Source organism: Lutzomyia longipalpis, chromosome 1, assembly GCF_024334085.1.
Source record: "Lutzomyia longipalpis isolate SR_M1_2022 chromosome 1, ASM2433408v1".
Classification (NCBI taxonomy): domain Eukaryota; kingdom Metazoa; phylum Arthropoda; class Insecta; order Diptera; family Psychodidae; genus Lutzomyia; species Lutzomyia longipalpis.
In genome coordinates, this window is record NC_074707.1 from 22534431 (window position 1) to 22551146 (window position 16716).

At 36.9% G+C, this 16716-nt stretch overlaps 2 protein-coding genes across 2 annotated transcripts; both read right to left on the reverse strand.

Moving 5' to 3' along the window:
- Positions 1-509: 509 nt before the first annotated feature.
- Positions 510-3412, reverse strand: LOC129797147 (myotubularin-related protein 9). The gene is made up of 2 exons (XM_055839472.1): positions 2356-3412; positions 510-2289 (listed from the first exon to the last, which is right to left on the reverse strand). Exons 1-2 carry the CDS (start codon positions 2503-2505, stop codon positions 748-750), a joined length of 1692 nt encoding a protein of 563 aa, XP_055695447.1. The 5' UTR covers positions 2506-3412; the 3' UTR covers positions 510-747.
- Positions 3413-3524: 112 nt separating this feature from the next.
- On the reverse strand, positions 3525-15369 carry LOC129797148 (GTPase-activating protein). The gene is given in 6 exon segments (XM_055839473.1): positions 3525-6171; positions 6285-6436; positions 7176-7399; positions 7402-7548; positions 7957-9726; positions 13780-15369. Coding segments are annotated over 6 exon segments (2937 nt in total). The 5' UTR covers positions 13961-15369; the 3' UTR covers positions 3525-5708.
- Between the last annotated feature and the right edge of the window lie 1347 nt (positions 15370-16716).

The window sequence follows — 16716 nt, forward strand, 5'->3', positions numbered from 1 at the left end:
TTGTGACCAGGAAGCGACGCCGCGTCGATTGGCATCGCCAGTTCAAAACATTCAAAATTTCCGCCAGAAAAAGTCGTATAAAATGGTTTTTTTAATCCGGCGAATTGCGCCCCCAAATTTTTACTGAAGCTCCCCGGGGCCCCCCTAAGCATTTTCAGCGTAGGCCCAAGTTGCAAAAATGAATTTTTCCCGGAAAAATAAATATTTTAAAATTTTTCCGCACAACTACAAACAAACATTTCACGCACACACTCAAAAAAACTCACCTACACAAAATGCCAGAGTGAGAGGAAAGTATTTTTCTATGACTTTAATATTAAAAGAACTCACCCAGAAAATGTAAAGAAACTCGTAGTTACTTCTTCTTTACTTTTCACCAAAAGTGAATCACCCTTATTTAGACTTTCACTTACGTTGCTTACGTCGAATGCTACCTGTTGCAAATTTTCCTGAATTTTCCTCATTTTCTTGGAAAAAAAACATTAAAAGATGAAATAAAAATTAATTAATTTTCATTTTATATAATATTTATGTATATATTTTTTAGTCATTCATGCCAAAATACATTCAGTCCTCATGGAATAATAAATTGCAGGAAAGTAGATTAATAATAATATTTTTTTTATATAAATGCTTCCTGCAGTTAGAGAGAAAGAAAAGAGAGAACTTTTGAAAAATCTAATTCTTTTTTTTATGAAGGGTGAAAGGGAATTGACTGACAAAATTGCACACCACGGAGGGAGAGAACTATTCACAAGATTTTGATGATCCTGACGTATGTCCACCACATTTTTCTATTTCCTGGTAATCCCTGTAGAGATCCATTAATTCCTTCCGGAGGCGTACAACCTTGGAACGGAGCTCCTTTTCTCTGCCTACAAGATTCTCAATATGTTGTCGTAGCCTCTGTGCTTGATCCTGATTCACCACCCAGCGTAGGTATAGCTCATCCCACACCACAATACTTATGGGTGCCACGGATGGCCATATAACAGTGGGATTAGGCTCATAGACGGGACTCAGAATTGTCTTGAGTACCTCAGGGCGATTTATGTAGGTCCATAGACTTGTTGTTTTCCTGGTAACACCAAGTTGCGTTCGTTCGTGCTCGGAATCCGCGAGGAATGTACCAAATTGACTGCTGAAGCTGTGCTCAAAGAGCATCACCAGGAAATTTGTACTGAACTCAAAGCTACACGAGAATTGCATGTGTAGCTGGTGGACGCAATCCAGAAAGAGGACAAAAGTTGAGCCGGAAGTTTTAGCACGAATGTGGGCAGGAGTGTAGCAAGATTGTCGGTGGCGTGTGTGAAAGGGAAACCCCGCTTGAATCCACTCCCGTTCAATGAGAGCTTGAAGGCCGCGCACTGTTCGACAGTCGGGATTGAGGATAATCTGCACGAGGGATGTTACGATGAGCGTGGTATCTAGGCCTTTGCCACCGTGTACGAGCACCGGACTCCCATCTTGGTCGAGACACTGAGCCACAACGCAGGCCGTATTAAGAGCACTAAGCACGTGACCTAGCCAATTGCTACTCTCAAGGCGTGATAGCCACTTATCGGGGGAACATGAAATATCATTGCATGCTTCCACGAGGCGGCTAAAGCTCTCAAGGAGCTGTGAAATGTGAGCAAAAGCACACACGGGTCGAACGGCTTTCTTCCACTGTGAGTAGTGTTGATCCGTTTCCGATGTACTCTTCCCCTTTGCACCCCACGTATCGACGATAAAGCCCTTTCGACTCTTCCCGAGAACACAGTTGAGGAGTGCCTCATCAGCACGACATCGTTTGTTGTTGGATGCAGGCGATGGTTGGGCACTTCGTAGCATTACAGCCCCATTCTCATGACGATAGCTTATCACGGGAAATCGTCCACCATCCCTAAATGCTGCTGAAGCCACAATTTGTTCATCAGTCACAGCTCGTGGAACAACAACAACAGCCGGGTACGTTGAACACACGGAGAAATCTCGATTTATCGTGCTCAGACGCCATTCATCGCTAGCAAGTAGCTTGGAGAACTCCACCTCGGGGCGAAACATCTCATAGCCATCCTCGAGAATGGGAAACATGGGTCGATAGAAGAAAGCATACAAGAGGTTGACACTGTCAAGGGTTATCAATTGCTCAATTGTCTGAGCAACATTGTAGAAGTCCTGTGCAGCGGAGATCTCCAATGAAATGATCCGAAGATCCTTGCATTTGAGCACAATTGTTCCACCCTGTAGCTGATTGTTTGTCATGTGTGGCTTCCGTTCCATGAAGTCAATGTTCTGGTGCAGCAGCTGCAACAGGATATTCAACACAACATTCACAATGCACGTGAAATACGAATTATTCTCACTACTCACCCAGAGCTCCTGTGTATCCTCTTTTCGTGCACTAAGGATAAGATGATGCCCTGTGATGCAGAGTGTTCCTGCCACGGGGGCAGAGTCACCACCAGCCAGGAGGGTGACATTATCAAGTTTTGGTGTTAAAATCAACTCTGCAAACTCCATTGTGTGGGTGTTTTGACTGCAACACTCACTTCCTTACCCCGAAGTACTCCAAACCCATTTGGTTAGGCTCCAGAGTGTTTAACTGATCTGCTGTTCCGATTCACTTTAGGGCTTTTTTATGGGCAACAAGCAGAAAATTAGATAAAAATAATCTTAAGAACCGGGCATGCCTATTAACGCTGTTTGCAACAGCAATTATCGTATCTGCCGTAGAATACCCTAATATAGGTTACGACAATTTCTGTTGTAAGCAGCGATTAACCCTTTGATGCCCATGAATTTGTGGAAAAATAAAAAAAAAATTCTTTGAAAAACTCGTTTTTGGGGCTCCAAAAGTTTCCGGGAATGCGGGTAAAAATTTGGGGGCACAACTCTCCGGATTTTTTTTTGCGGAATTTGCACAATTTTTTAGGCGGGAATTTTAAAAAATTTTAACTGGCGATGTCAATCAACGCAGAATCGCTTCCTGGTCACAAAAAACCTGATTTTTGTGGAAAACTTAGCGGAAAACGCGAGAAAATTTGCGAAAAACTAAAAGTGTGTTTCATTTTCTCTTCAACAAAATGTACCAAAAAATACCAGTGGTGGCTTCTGGAGCTACATTTACGGCGCCAAATTCAAACATCGCGATCAATTTCATCTTGATCGGACCAACGGAATGGGAATGCATAGCTGAACAGGAACGAAATCCTATTTCTACATAGACTAGAAAAACCTTTTAAAAAATTACCAGAAGTACCATTTAGCTGAAATTTTGGATTTTTTCTTCACAAAAATTTATTAGAGCTTAAAAATTTCTTCAAGGATAACAAAGTTGTAAACTCCTAAAATCCCCCATAAATTTTTCTGCGAAGAGCAAACAATTGCATTAAATCGCATCGATCCAACAACACAGTCACTGCACGTATAGGCGTAGGAATATTTTATTCTCTTGAATGTAGGCAGGCAATAAAATACAATCAGTCGATGATGCCCTGCCTGCAGAAATGATGTGTCAAGGCAAATAGAAAAACAACCAATTTTATATTTCTCATCAATACATTATATTTTATTTCCTAGGTGAAAAAGTCGTGGAACGGTATAAAATTACATGAATATAGAGTTCTGAATGTCGATAGAAATGTGTTTGAAATGAAATTAATAGCTGTGAAGCAACGAAAATAAAACGGACCTATGGTATAAATTTTTACAAATATTTCACACATAAACTTCATTTAATATTTAAGCAGTTTTTTCATTGAGTTCTATTTTTGAATGGGGGGGGGATTTATTTATGTGCACTACTATTTATTCTTTTTTGTATTATTTTCTCGAATCATTTAATACACAAAAAAATATAATCAAAAAAATGGGGAGGAAGTGAGATTACAGATTGCTTAAAAATTTTAATTTTTCTCTTGTTTTTTTTTTTTTTTAACTCTTTTTTAATAAATGAACATTTTTACTTAAACACTAAAATATTTTCTCTATATACTTTTCTCAAACAACAGAAAGAGTTTTTTTTTGTAAAAAAGAGTCATAACTTGTGACAGAAAGTTTCCTTTGTGAAAAGAAAATTTGATTGTCAAAATTTTTTTGTTCAATTTCAACTTCCATCCTTTAAAAAGCAAAAAAAAGAAAAATAAATCATTTCCTTTTTGGCGTCTTGCATTTTTAACTCTTTTGCATTTAATGGCATTTTTGTACTGCATTTCCTTCTTCTTTTAATTATTTCCATGTCGTGGAAATTTAAATTTCTTCATTTCCTTTTTAAATTTAAACACTAAATTATTATTTTGTACTCAAATCAGTACCTACTACTTTAAGGGTTTTTGTGTTTCTTCTTTTTTTGCAAAGGAATTTCATTTTATTATGTTATTTTTTTTTTAGTAAATTTGTGCCAATTATTTCTTGCTCATTATGAAAAAAAAATCATTTGAGGGTGTTCCAAAATAATTGCTAAACTAATTAATTTTTATTTTTTATTTTCGTGACTTTTATTACGTGTAAAAACTGACCATATTTCCTTTGGATTTTAGCTTTTAATTTGAAAAAAAAAAAACCTAAAAAATCTTATAAAGCAAGATAGACTTATGGTGGGATTTCACTTTTTTTTTTAATAATTTGCAATACTTTTTTAAGAATTTGGTTTTAGAGTCTTTTAGAATTTACATTAAGTGGTTTTCAGTCAAAATTAGGAATTTTAAAAAAAAAGGCCTAAAAATGCATTTATTTTGGGACACCCTCAAAATTTATACATAACTTTCGAATGAATTAATGAAGTTTTTAAATTAATTGATAAATGCACTCGTTTATTAATTTTATATTTTTGCTAACAGTATGAACCGATATTTTTTTACTTTTAATTGTTCTATTTTATTAATTCAGACAATTCAGACGGAATATTTAATTGAGATTAATGTTAATCACACTCCTTATTTTTGAGCATACAAAAGACATGCTCTCGTGTACATTATTTTTACTTGTTCGCTTTGCTTGTTGAATTTTAATTGTTTTTTTTTCTTACATGATTTGCAATGTAGAAGGATTCTAATACAGATAACAAAAATTAACACTCTCATTTATTACCTCATTTAATAAAACAAAATGATATTTAAACGGAAAAGTTAACGATTTTTTTCAATAAATTGAAAAAAAAAGTTGGATTTAAAAAGATTTATCATCTAAAAAATTTTAATTGCTTGTTTCATGAGCATTGCGTCTTAATAGCCTATATATCCCCTAAATTGTTTTCTTTTACTGAACATCATTCCAAAAATTGAAACTGAAAGGATTTTTCTCGAGATATTTTCCTCCTTATTTAATTACTCCCTACTAGGGAAATTTTTATCGTAATAATATATATAGTTAAATACACGTCGGGGTATTTGTTTTTTCTTAACTGAACGTTTTTTTATTTTTGTATACTCGCTTCAATCGCGTTTTATTCTATCAACTTTTACTAATATTTTACTAAATAAAAAAAATCATAAATAATTTAATTGGAATGTTTCTTCAAAATATACAAGATATCACATTTTGCAACACCAAAACTAAAAAAAAAAGAATGAGTCCAAAAATACATACACCACACACATTTTCTCTCCCATTTCGCATGGAGAGATAAATCGCATGAGCATTGAGAGGGAATAGTAAATGCCCAAATTATTATTGAAGGTAGTAATTCCTTACACTTTGCACTTGATATTATTCTTTTTTATGCTTTACTCAAAACTTCGCACGTAAGCTGGTCGAATTGTCCTGAACTCCACATCACCTTCCTGCGTTGAGTCGCGTGGTGTTGTGGTAACTTTGAATGCACCCCCACGCCCACCTTTGCTCATATGTAGGTAGTTATCGTCCCCAATTGGTGCCTGACGACTCCCATACCGTACCTCCATGGCTAATTTTGCACGATGATTTCTATGGACATGATCAAGTGCAATTGCCACCTCCCGGAGGGCTTTCAGCGTCTCGTGGCACATCATGAACTCACTCACTTGCTGTGGGGTCCCCGAGTATGCAATGGGATTCCCCATTGATTCCAGGCACTTCATGTTCGACATGATAAGTGTGTGCGTTCGTTGGAGATCACGAGCTGGATCCAGTGCAGTTCCTAATTCCATTTGGAATGACTTTGGTGACACAGCTGTGCACCCATTGGCATTCTGGTCGCGTGAATTGCAACTGAAAAAAAAAACAATGCAGAGGCATAAAAAAAATATTGCAAACTTTTCCACCCACATTAAAATCTCAAACTTGTAAAAAAAAACAGAAATGAAAGAGAAAATTTTACTCACCATGTCCACATATTGTTAATATAGGCACATGGATGATAATGTTCGAGACGTTCTGCATTTGACTGGCAGATCTTTCGTAGGAGATCAATCCACTCTTTTTCCTCAACACAATTAGCCGTTTGCACGTACAGGGGACGATCCTTCCTCACGATCTGTCGACAAAACATACAAAAAAGATTGCACCTTTATTTACATTGTGGGAGAAAATCTTTTTTTTTTTGTATACCGCCTTTCGTTCTCCGTCGCACATCCATCTCGCCAAAGAGAAGCTAATCCATGTGACCGATTCTAATATACTACCACGCTGTGTGCAATGCCAAATGGGCACACACAGTGTGTACAAAAGAGAATAAAGCAATTAAATTCCACTCAGAGTATTAATTCCACGCGTTCAAATGACACATAAAACTCACATTTAGTGACTCCCTGAGATGAATAAATAATTTTTTTTTAATTTCAAAGAGCATGAGCAAAAATATGTGAAAAATAATACAAATACAAAAATGTCCCAATTCCCATTATTGTCTCTATATGTGCGCCCAAGAGCGGAAATTTGCCGTGAGTAGATGACCCACAATTTTTTTCTTCATTATATTCATGCTGCTGTTTATCCAACATATGTGGGTTTTTCAATAAACCCATTGCATAGAGTCGCGATGTACAAAATGTACATGATTTACCATGATTTCTGGGGATCTATACAACACGTGTTCCAGCATAAAAAATTATGATTGCAATTAGCAGAAAACTTTTTTTTTATTTTTAACTTGATTTGCAGACTTTGCAGTGATCATTAATAAGTTTCATTGAATCAAAATTTAAACAAAAAAAAATAATTTGAGAAGAGTTAGAAAAGGAGAATCATAAAGAATTCTAAAAATTGATTCTTACCTGAAAAATATTCTGCATCTTAAAGCTACACTCATTTAACTTTTCAACAGCTAAAATGTCCGACAATGGAATATCACAGGTGGGTTTCTGGCCCTTTGATTTTGAATAACTCAGCGATTGGGTTGTTAAGCGAAAATATCTCTGTTTAAAATTCCTCTGCTTGAAGAAGAGTTTCTTATTTTGTGCTCTCTTTGTCATCATCCTGTAAGAAATTTATAAACAATGCGAATTGCAATTAAAACATAGAAAAAAATCATTACAGAGAGAAAAAATGTACGGGTAAGCTGACCAAGTACTCTGCGAAAGCAAGTTTCAAATGAAGCCCTACAAATGTCTAGAACATTGCAAGTTCGAGAAATGACCGCGAGAGGCGCTAAAGTCAAAATCAAAATTTTCGAAAATTTCGAACTCGAATATTTCGAAAATGCCATTATCGATTTACTTCATATTTTAATATATTATAGTTGAGGTTAAGACCTTTCCAACGATAGCTCAAACTCGAAAATCTATGGAGCCGTTCCCGAGATATAGCGTTTTAAAAATTTCTTGGGGGATGACTTTTCAACTTCTCCCGACTTTGCGCGTATTTAAATTAATTCGCGTTCTAGTTTGCTCTCACAAAATTGGTACACTGAAAGAAACACAGCTCCCGTAAGCTTGGTCAGCTTACCAGTACATTTTTTTTTGAAATTTTCTGTAGTGCTTGCTGATAACGATCATCTTGAGACGCTGGCCAGAAGACGAATTTTTGATGTAAAATATTAATATTGAAGAAAGAAACTTACCAAGGGTTCGGTGGTTAAGTCGAAGAGTTTCGGTCCAAGAATGGCTGGTGCGAAGAATCGCAAAAAGATGAATCCAGACACAACTGAGTATCTCACTTCACGATTGTCGGGAAAGAAGTGTTTGGCGGACTCCTTGAGATCATGGAATATTTGGCATAGAACGGCGGGACATCGTACAGCACTCGTGGTAATGGCATTGAACACTCTCTCAACATATTCCTGCAGATTCTGTAAATTACCATCAATAACACTGGGATCTTTCAGTCGTGACGGATCAATTTCACATGGTTTTTTCTCCTGCACAATGTCATCCACCACTGGTCGTAGTGTCTGATGGAGATACTTAATCCCAGTCAGTCTCATTGCTTCGTCCATCATCTTGGAAACGAGTGTGTTGCCACGGAAAATTGTTGTGGGATCCGTTAGCTTAGAGATCTCATAATCAGCTAGAGCTTTAATCATTGGAGCTATTTTGTTCTTGTACGTAAACAATCGGACAAGGGGTTGAGCTACATCCGTTTTATTGGACACCACCTCACCGAGAATGTGAACAGCCGTCGTTGTTACAGGACGTTGTTCCACACTCTGTAGGAGAAGATTGAGCAAAGCATCGTACGTAGCGAGGGGGAAGACGTGATCAGCCGCATAGTGGATACGCAATCGAAGAGTACCGAGCGAACTGTTGCAACTCAATCTCGTACCATTCGGTGTGGCACAGGATGTTATTGGTCGTGAGTTGGAGGGACGTGGCTGAAGAAAGTACCACGCATCAGGCTGAATGGCATTTTGCTCCTGTCGCCCGCGTAGAGGCAGCTTTACTTGACCGAGGAAAACATCCTCCCCCATTCCTCCGCTATGCCACACACCAACTGTAATGTCACAGAGATCTGCTCCTCCTAGTGGTACGATAGTATAGGCATTGTTCCCATCACTCTTGGAGTCTCCATCGATGCTCATATCAAACACCACTGTCTCGTCGAATACAGGACTGATAGTTTTCTTCCGAATCTTCGTGCGTTTCTTGATGACCCGGTTATTGGAGTATTGTGCCGATACGATGATGTAGGGATCACAATTTCCATTTTTCTTCGCCAAATTTCCGCATTCAATTATACGGACTGCCACGTGACCCTTCATCTCTCCCCGAAAGGGACTTAGAGTATCCAACATGTTAACACTCGTCTTCTTTGACTGTGTCCCACTCCACAGAGTGAGATCCGTATGGCCAAAGATGCTCTTTGTCTTTGTCAGTGTATTGCTCGTCCTTATGGCTTGCTTGAGACTCTCATTTCGCGAAACACCCCTCTCGCTACTCCTATCATCTCCTCTCCCATCGTCATCTCCTTCCCCACTACTGGCCATATCGTCAAAGTCTGATTTTCTCTTCAAATTCCCTGTTCCATCATCCACTGTCACCTGTATGTGTACCAATCCTTGCACTTCGGAGTCAGCATCTACAGGCCTCAGTGAGAACCAATAGTCCTTGTCATTGTACTCATGCAGATCTTCTCGTCGAATTGCCACCTTCCCCACTGCCTTCACTTGCTTTAGGTGTCGATCGCGATCCCAAACATACACCGACAAATACCGGAAGTATCGTGGAATCTCAAATTGGTATTCCTCACCGAAGAATGGTGTGAGGGTCCTTTCAATTGTCGGTGTTCGACAGATCTCTTCCTGATCCAGGGCAATTGTGCAGAAAACATCACGGACGCCAGTGGAACCATTAGTTCCTCCATTTCGTCCCACGAGGTCCTTTGCATCACCTACATTTTGTCAAAAAAAATCATAAAACAATTTTTAAACAAAAATCTCAAGATATCTTATAGTTATTTCTGTAGTAGATTGCATGAGAAAATTCAAGTTTAATCAAAAGCCAGCATGAATATAAAAAAATTAGATGAAACAATTGGTTTATGAGGCAGTTTCAGTACTCCAATCCATCTTAATTTTCATGTATTTCAGCTTATTCATTTGACTGAAATTTATAATGAATTCATTTCTGACCACATTCATTTAAATAGAAGACAGCAAGTTCCCATTGAGAAAAAAAAGAGTGTATGTGATTGAAGAATTCCCATATGAGACCGCAAATTAGGTAAAAGTCCAATAAAATAAGTCACGACTCGAATAATTTTAACTAAAATTTTTTTTTGTTTAAACTAATTAGTGAAACTCGTTAGTTTCTACCTACACTCAAGTATAGAGCTTTATTTTAAGAAAATTAAGTACTTAACCAAAAAGACCAGACTGATTAAAATGATGCTGCAAATAATATAAAGGCTAGACAGGCTAGACAGATATCCTTATCCTCAGACTAAACTTTAGGTATTCAGAAAATATATTAATTTTTATCAGGATTTTAAAGATCTGAGAATCAAATTTTAAAATATATTTCAAAAGAATACCAAATACAATTATTAAAGATCCATTGTAGGAAACTTAAGAAGTAATCTGTCTGCCAGGGTCTAATAACCAGTAATTATATTCTACCCTTCCTTTTTTCTCTAAATACAAGTAAATTCTGAGACATTCTTTTCTCATCCTGCCGCCAGACTTGTGTGGTGGAAATAAAAATCTCGGTAGGGGTAATTAAAATCGAAAGAATTCATACAATAACTAAAAAAATTGCATGAAGAAGTTGCTCTTTGTTTTGTATCCGCTACAAAAAGAAGCGGGCGCGACAAAAAAAGTCGTGCGAGGAAAGAAAAGTCAGTCAAGTGAGAATGAGGTGAAGATTAAATAAAAGACACTATACTTGGAACATACAACATAGTTTAATATTTTATATGAGCCCCCTGATTAGGTGCACACACATGAAATAGTAATGAGAGTGACTTGAATATCGTGACTCTTTTTAATGTCTCCCATTTTTTTCCATTGTACAATTTCGCACAACTCCAACCTTTTCTTGTGAATCATTTTCATTGAAATTTAAATTCTTTTTTTTTAACTTTTTCCTCTCACGCCCCGTCTCAGAAGTGTGTGTTTAGCTCTTATTCCCCCTTCGTTCTCGTCCGCTTTTTTGTCGTCTCGATTGAGAAGAGAGGAAGTACGCAAACAATGAATTAAAATTGGGGTCTATGTGAATTTGTATTTCCAAGAGCATTAGCAAAATCGGGTGTTTTCTGTGGTGTTTTACAGACGCAACTAAACGGGGTTTTCCGTATTGTAATTTGAGGGATTTCTTTTTTTTTATAAATTATACACCTTTGATCTTCCTTTTAATTTTCCCTGAAACAGGGAGATGCTGATTTTTTGTTATTTTCAAAGTTCTTGACTCTCAGTATTACAACGCAATGAATGTGTTTTGCAGGAATATTAGAAAAGGAATTCATTTGGCTTCCATTTTTACATGCCTATATTTCCTACTCTGCGTAGACTAGGTTTGTTTGAAAATCTGAGTTCTAGTTTACAGGAAATACTCTAGAAGCTTTTGGTAAAATATCAATTTAGAAATTTAACGGAAAATTGTATTTTCTATTGTGATGAAGATTATAGAATCTCCACATCTTACTCACTGAGCTGGGTGCATTTTATTTTATTCAATATTACGTTACGGTTGTGCTTAATTCAGTTGGCTCTACGTAAAGTAGGTTCTTAATAATATTTTTTAGAGATTGACTTGTATATTAGATATCACGGGAAGTAGGAATACTTTGTTAACTCTTTTTTATTTGTTTTTTCAGAAGGTTTGGCTATATGAAAAGCACCATTCATACTTTTTGGTGATAATGCTTAATAAAAAACGAATAGAATAGGTACCTCTGTGTGGTTGAAATATGAAATAAATGATAACGCGTCCCTCTTTGCTTCTATACCTCCCGTTTCAGTGTGCTCAAGGAAAATCGCGTAATCAGTGAGATAAGACAGAGTTTTTTTTGCTCAATGACGATTATGTATTACATTATAAAAAATATCTTCATGTTACTCCGAGAAAGGAAGGCGTCACAACATGGGTCAAAGCGGTTAAGACTTTTTTTTTAATTCCCTTAATTTGAATTAACTTTACACATATGTATATCCTTTTAATACTAAATCTCATTCATACAGTCCACAAACTAAATCACGCCATGTCATTCATTCCGAAATCTTGAATTTTTTCTTTAATCAGTTGAGTTAATTGAAGTATTTTGTTTATTATAAGTGCCTTTAATTGTTGTGCATCTACGCATCTACTGAAAATGGAATTTTCTTTCGAATTGGAGGCTTTTATGAATAATTCTCAATCTTCGATATCTCCATGTATTCCATATGCCAATCTGTTTATCCTTTGAGGAAAAGGGAGATGTTTGTACATGAAATTAACTTTGCCGTATATTCACTCAAGGCAAATTTACGTAATCCATGCATACGAGGAAGCACATTCTACCACGGGGATACAACAATTGAACAGATATTTTGGAACTGGCAAAGTGGAAATCCTTTCAGATTGCAGTTTCTGTCAAAACAGATTTCATTGCAACACAAATGGGCATCTTTTAGTTTCTAGCAGGAAACGATGCAAAACTTGCGCAATTAGAGAAGGAGTACAACGAAAATCTTGACCACAGCTCCGAAACCATGCTCTTTGTACGGGAGAAAATTGTTGAATTGGAAGTTTGCTCCACACCTATGCATGAATTCTCTAAGAATGAAAAACTCCCGTGATAAACTCCTGAAGGCTTTAGCGGTTTAAAAGAAATGCGAAAATCAGGAAAATCTTACGGGAGTTTATCACGGATGCATTATTTTTCTTACGTGAAGTTTTCCTCACTTTTTCTTTGAAGAGTTTTTCACTTTTAGACAATACAGCCCCTGGTGGCCAGCAAGGAGCTTCAAGTTCCCTCAGGCGGTTTGAAAGAAAACCTGAGGTTTTCTGTTACTTCCGGGCATTCATCTGTTGGCGCTAAACTCAAGGTCCCTCAACTGGAACTCCCTAAGTTCAATGGGAAATATTCCAATTGGTACCTATACTGAGCGAAAAGAGTTATTCTTGATATAAGAATTTGCGGGATTGAGATTACTTTCGCGGGTGTTTTTGGATTTTCGACTTGTGGTGATCCGATAACACTGAAAAGGATCAGTGTGATCCTAAAATTCTCATGGGAACAACAATCGAATAGATTTGCAATGTTGGAATAAGAATATTTTCGGATTGAGAGTACACTTTTACAGATTTTTCATCTTTTGGGTTGTAGCGATCCAATAACATTGAAGGTGATCCTTACGATCATACTATCTTCTCACAGCTACACTTCTTTGTAATTTTGCAATACGCCACGGTGACGTATTAGTCGTTCTAGGATAATTTCGATAGCACAAATTGCAGAAAAAAAATGACAAAGATTGCTTCTTTGAGGGGGAGGGAGGGAGATTTTCGGCTGAGAGTGAGAGGGTGCGTTGCTTCTGTGGTGGTATGTGAGCGGCAGCCATATCGAAAATGTAAAAGAAATCTTCAATGAAGTTACATTTATGTATAGTTTTTGGGACATTCCACGAGACAATTTTATGCCAAATGCTCACTTTTTGAACACTGCGATACGTTGCAATTGATTTAATTGTACAATGAGGAGGGAATCGCCGTGAAATTTGGATTAATTGCAACACCTGTATTAAGGGGCTACCCAATTCACTTTCATTCCCCCTCCTGCACCTCACAGCATACACAACACACTCCCCTATGACCCATTCAACACCTAGTGTGTGTGCCCACTGTTTCACCAATTTTCACCGCATTTTCCACAATCACCCACCAAAATGCCACCGCACCTCAACTCAACGGGAATTCATTTGAATTTTCTAATGCAATTCGGTAAATATTTGGACAAAATACATACCAATTTTAATTCTCAATTGTTCTTCAACACGAATCTTGCGTGTATTATCGGCCATATTGAATCCATAACTGGTTTCCACCACCATTGGATCTCTCTTTTCTACTTCATTAAGTACACTGAAAATTTTACCACTGTCCCTCTTCCACCACGTTCGCAGTAGAGTCCAACTGCTCTCGTACATGCAGAATCACAATATACAGAATTTATATATATTTTTCTTTTCTTCTCTCAGCTCAGGAGTGTTCCTTTCTTTCTTTTTTTATTTATTTTTTATTTTTTTTTGTGTAAAGAGTGCGAGAAGAACACGAAAAAAGCCTCTTGAATTTCACGAAGGAAAAAAAAACAGATTTTTTCCAGCTGCAAACGATTGAGATGAGAGAGAGAGAATCACTTTGTATGCGCGTGTGTGCGTAAATTTTGGGAGGGGGGGGGAAATGTGCATTCACAGAATTTCACAAATCCTACGCAAAAAATTAAAATATGTAGTTTTTTTTTAAAGAGCTTTCACGAGATGCATAGAAAAAAAAGATCCACACAAGATCACTTGGATTATTAAATCACCCACATTTCATCTTTCCGTGGGTTTTTCCAAACACCCAACACGGATAAATTTTTGTCCAAGAGGAAATAGTTTTCTTACAATTTCCTCGTTCATTCACACCCTCGCACAATGATTTTATTTTTTTTTCTGCGGTGTAGGTAAACTCTCAATTCAACTTTGTTCCACAACCAATTGATTTTTCTTTGCACTTTCCGGGAAATGTGGGAAAAAAACTCACTGTGAGAATTACTCAGAGTTACATGTAAATTCTGTTGTACGTGCTGTCCAATCAGTCGTACAATTTTTCTTTTCCAAAGAAACACTCAACTTTGTGAAATTAAAAGTCTCTGTGAGCATTTCTTGTAAAAAAACCCCGATAAGCACTCGATAAGCTGATGAAAATCTTGTATTTTTTCAATGAATGAATTTTCACACTATGGAAGTTCACCACTCACGTACAATATGTAGCTATGTGTAAAGCTAAATGCAGAATGAAATGGAAATCTAATGAAATATAGAAACGATCCACACTGCACGAAAGCTCTGGGTGTACTGCTGAATGAAAAAGAGGAAAACGCTCTTCAATGGAAGAAACACGCCACAGTGAGAGACTCGTGTGACTCCAGCTGTTGAATTTCTCCAAGGCGGCTCGGCTCGTACATTTCCCATCTCACACATACCCACACGGCCAGTTGAGACGCCAGCGGAAAGAGTGAGAGGGAGAATTCCTTCAATAATTTTTTTTTCCTGGATTGGCGTCGACGCAGGAGGAAAAGCCACCACAGAGAGAAAAATCTCACAGGCATGCGAGAGAATGGCCTCGAAATCCTTTCCTAAAAAAATGCAGCACAAATGGCTCCAAGCTTTGTTTTTCCTGTTTGTTTATATAGGTATGTGGAGTTACCTTCCTGGCTAGATCCAAATGATAAGGTCCAAATTACGAAAGTAAGAGTGATTTAACTTTTGCCATATTCACATTTTTTATACGACCGAAAGTCAAAGATAAGATAATGTTTTTTTTGCAAAAGTGATCTTAGAAATTCTCTAAAAATTTTGCAAAATTATTCATAAAGAATACGAAGTTGTATGTGTACTGTCCTAGATTGCCGAAAAATCTGAGCAAAGATGTATATTCGTTTCTGTATGGAAACACATCTCTCTTGATATAATATGGAAAGAGTGCCAAAAAGATTTCCCATTAAGACTTGGTTCATTTCTTCGAACATTATAGCAATCTAAAGTTAAAGACCATAGACTGTCTCTAGCATTATTTGAATAAGGCGTCAAAGTGTAATGAAAATCCAAATCCATTCAGAGTGGTTTTTAATATTCTAAGGATATTAAGATATAGAAGTAGGTACCAATTTTGTCTAGACGAATTCATTGAAATAGAACTTATTTCCTGGCATTTAGACATAATTTCTTCTTAAAATATTAGGAGGTTCATGAGTTTCAGGTAAATGTCTCCCTGTGCCTACTTTCCCACACATAAAGGGCAAAATGATAACATAAGGCGACAGAAGGCAAAAGAGAGAAAAAAATTGACCTGAATTTTGTGGGATTCACCAGGATTGGATTTCCTCTCAAAGTCATTTCCTCTCGTTCGCACTTCAACAAAATTTGTTTCGCCTGCAATAAATTAGATTTTTTTCTCCGTTTATATATGTAAGAAAGTCTGAGGCACTCTGTAGGGTTTTCCGGTGTTTGGAGATTTCTGTGATTATTGGGATTTTCTCACACTTTTTGTTATTTTTCCTGACAAAAAAGTGTAGCATTGAAAACACATCAAAATGTAAGATGCGTAATTAAAATACGTGTATAATATCTAAGTGTTCATTTTGAGAATGAAGTAATTTTAGTGTTAAAATTCTACGGATTTTCATTACAACTTTCCTGAATCTCTTGCAAGATTTCCAGAGAGAGTAAATGCCAGGGAACTGAGAAACCGCGAATTTATTGCATTTAGCCGTTATTTTCAAACGTGAAAGCTTTACAAAAGCTTCAAAAGCTCAATCTTTGTTCGAAGTTATTTCAAAGTTTTCGAACATGTTGGATTGAAAATTCCCGCCTTTTCTTTCATACAGCTAAAATTTTATAAAAACTCTTCCAATTTCCAAAAAAAAAATATCAAATAATGAAAAAAATCACAGCTAATGGAAAACTACTTCTGTTTTTTCTTCTTAAGCCCTTATTCGCGAATTTTTACTTTTCGAGTCATGCTTACATAAGAGAGAAATAACGAGTCCTATCCCAGTGCCCCTGATGGAGCAGTATTGTTGTAGATCGTATTTAAGAAACAAGAATTTTTAAGGACAGCGTCCTTTGTCGACATTAAGCAAAAGCTTCGCCACATATGGCCATTTCTTGATAGCGCTAGACAGTCATAGACTAGGATA

Excerpts from the sequence above, each read along its gene's own strand:
- LOC129797147 (XM_055839472.1), bottom strand. The coding sequence starts at position 2,505 with ATGGAGTTTGCAGAGTTGATTTTAACACCAAAACTTGATAATGTCACC. Across the intron at positions 2,290-2,355 it reads AGGATACACAGGAGCTCTGG|CTGCTGCACCAGAACATTGA; the intron begins GTGAGTAGTGAG and ends ATCCTGTTGCAG.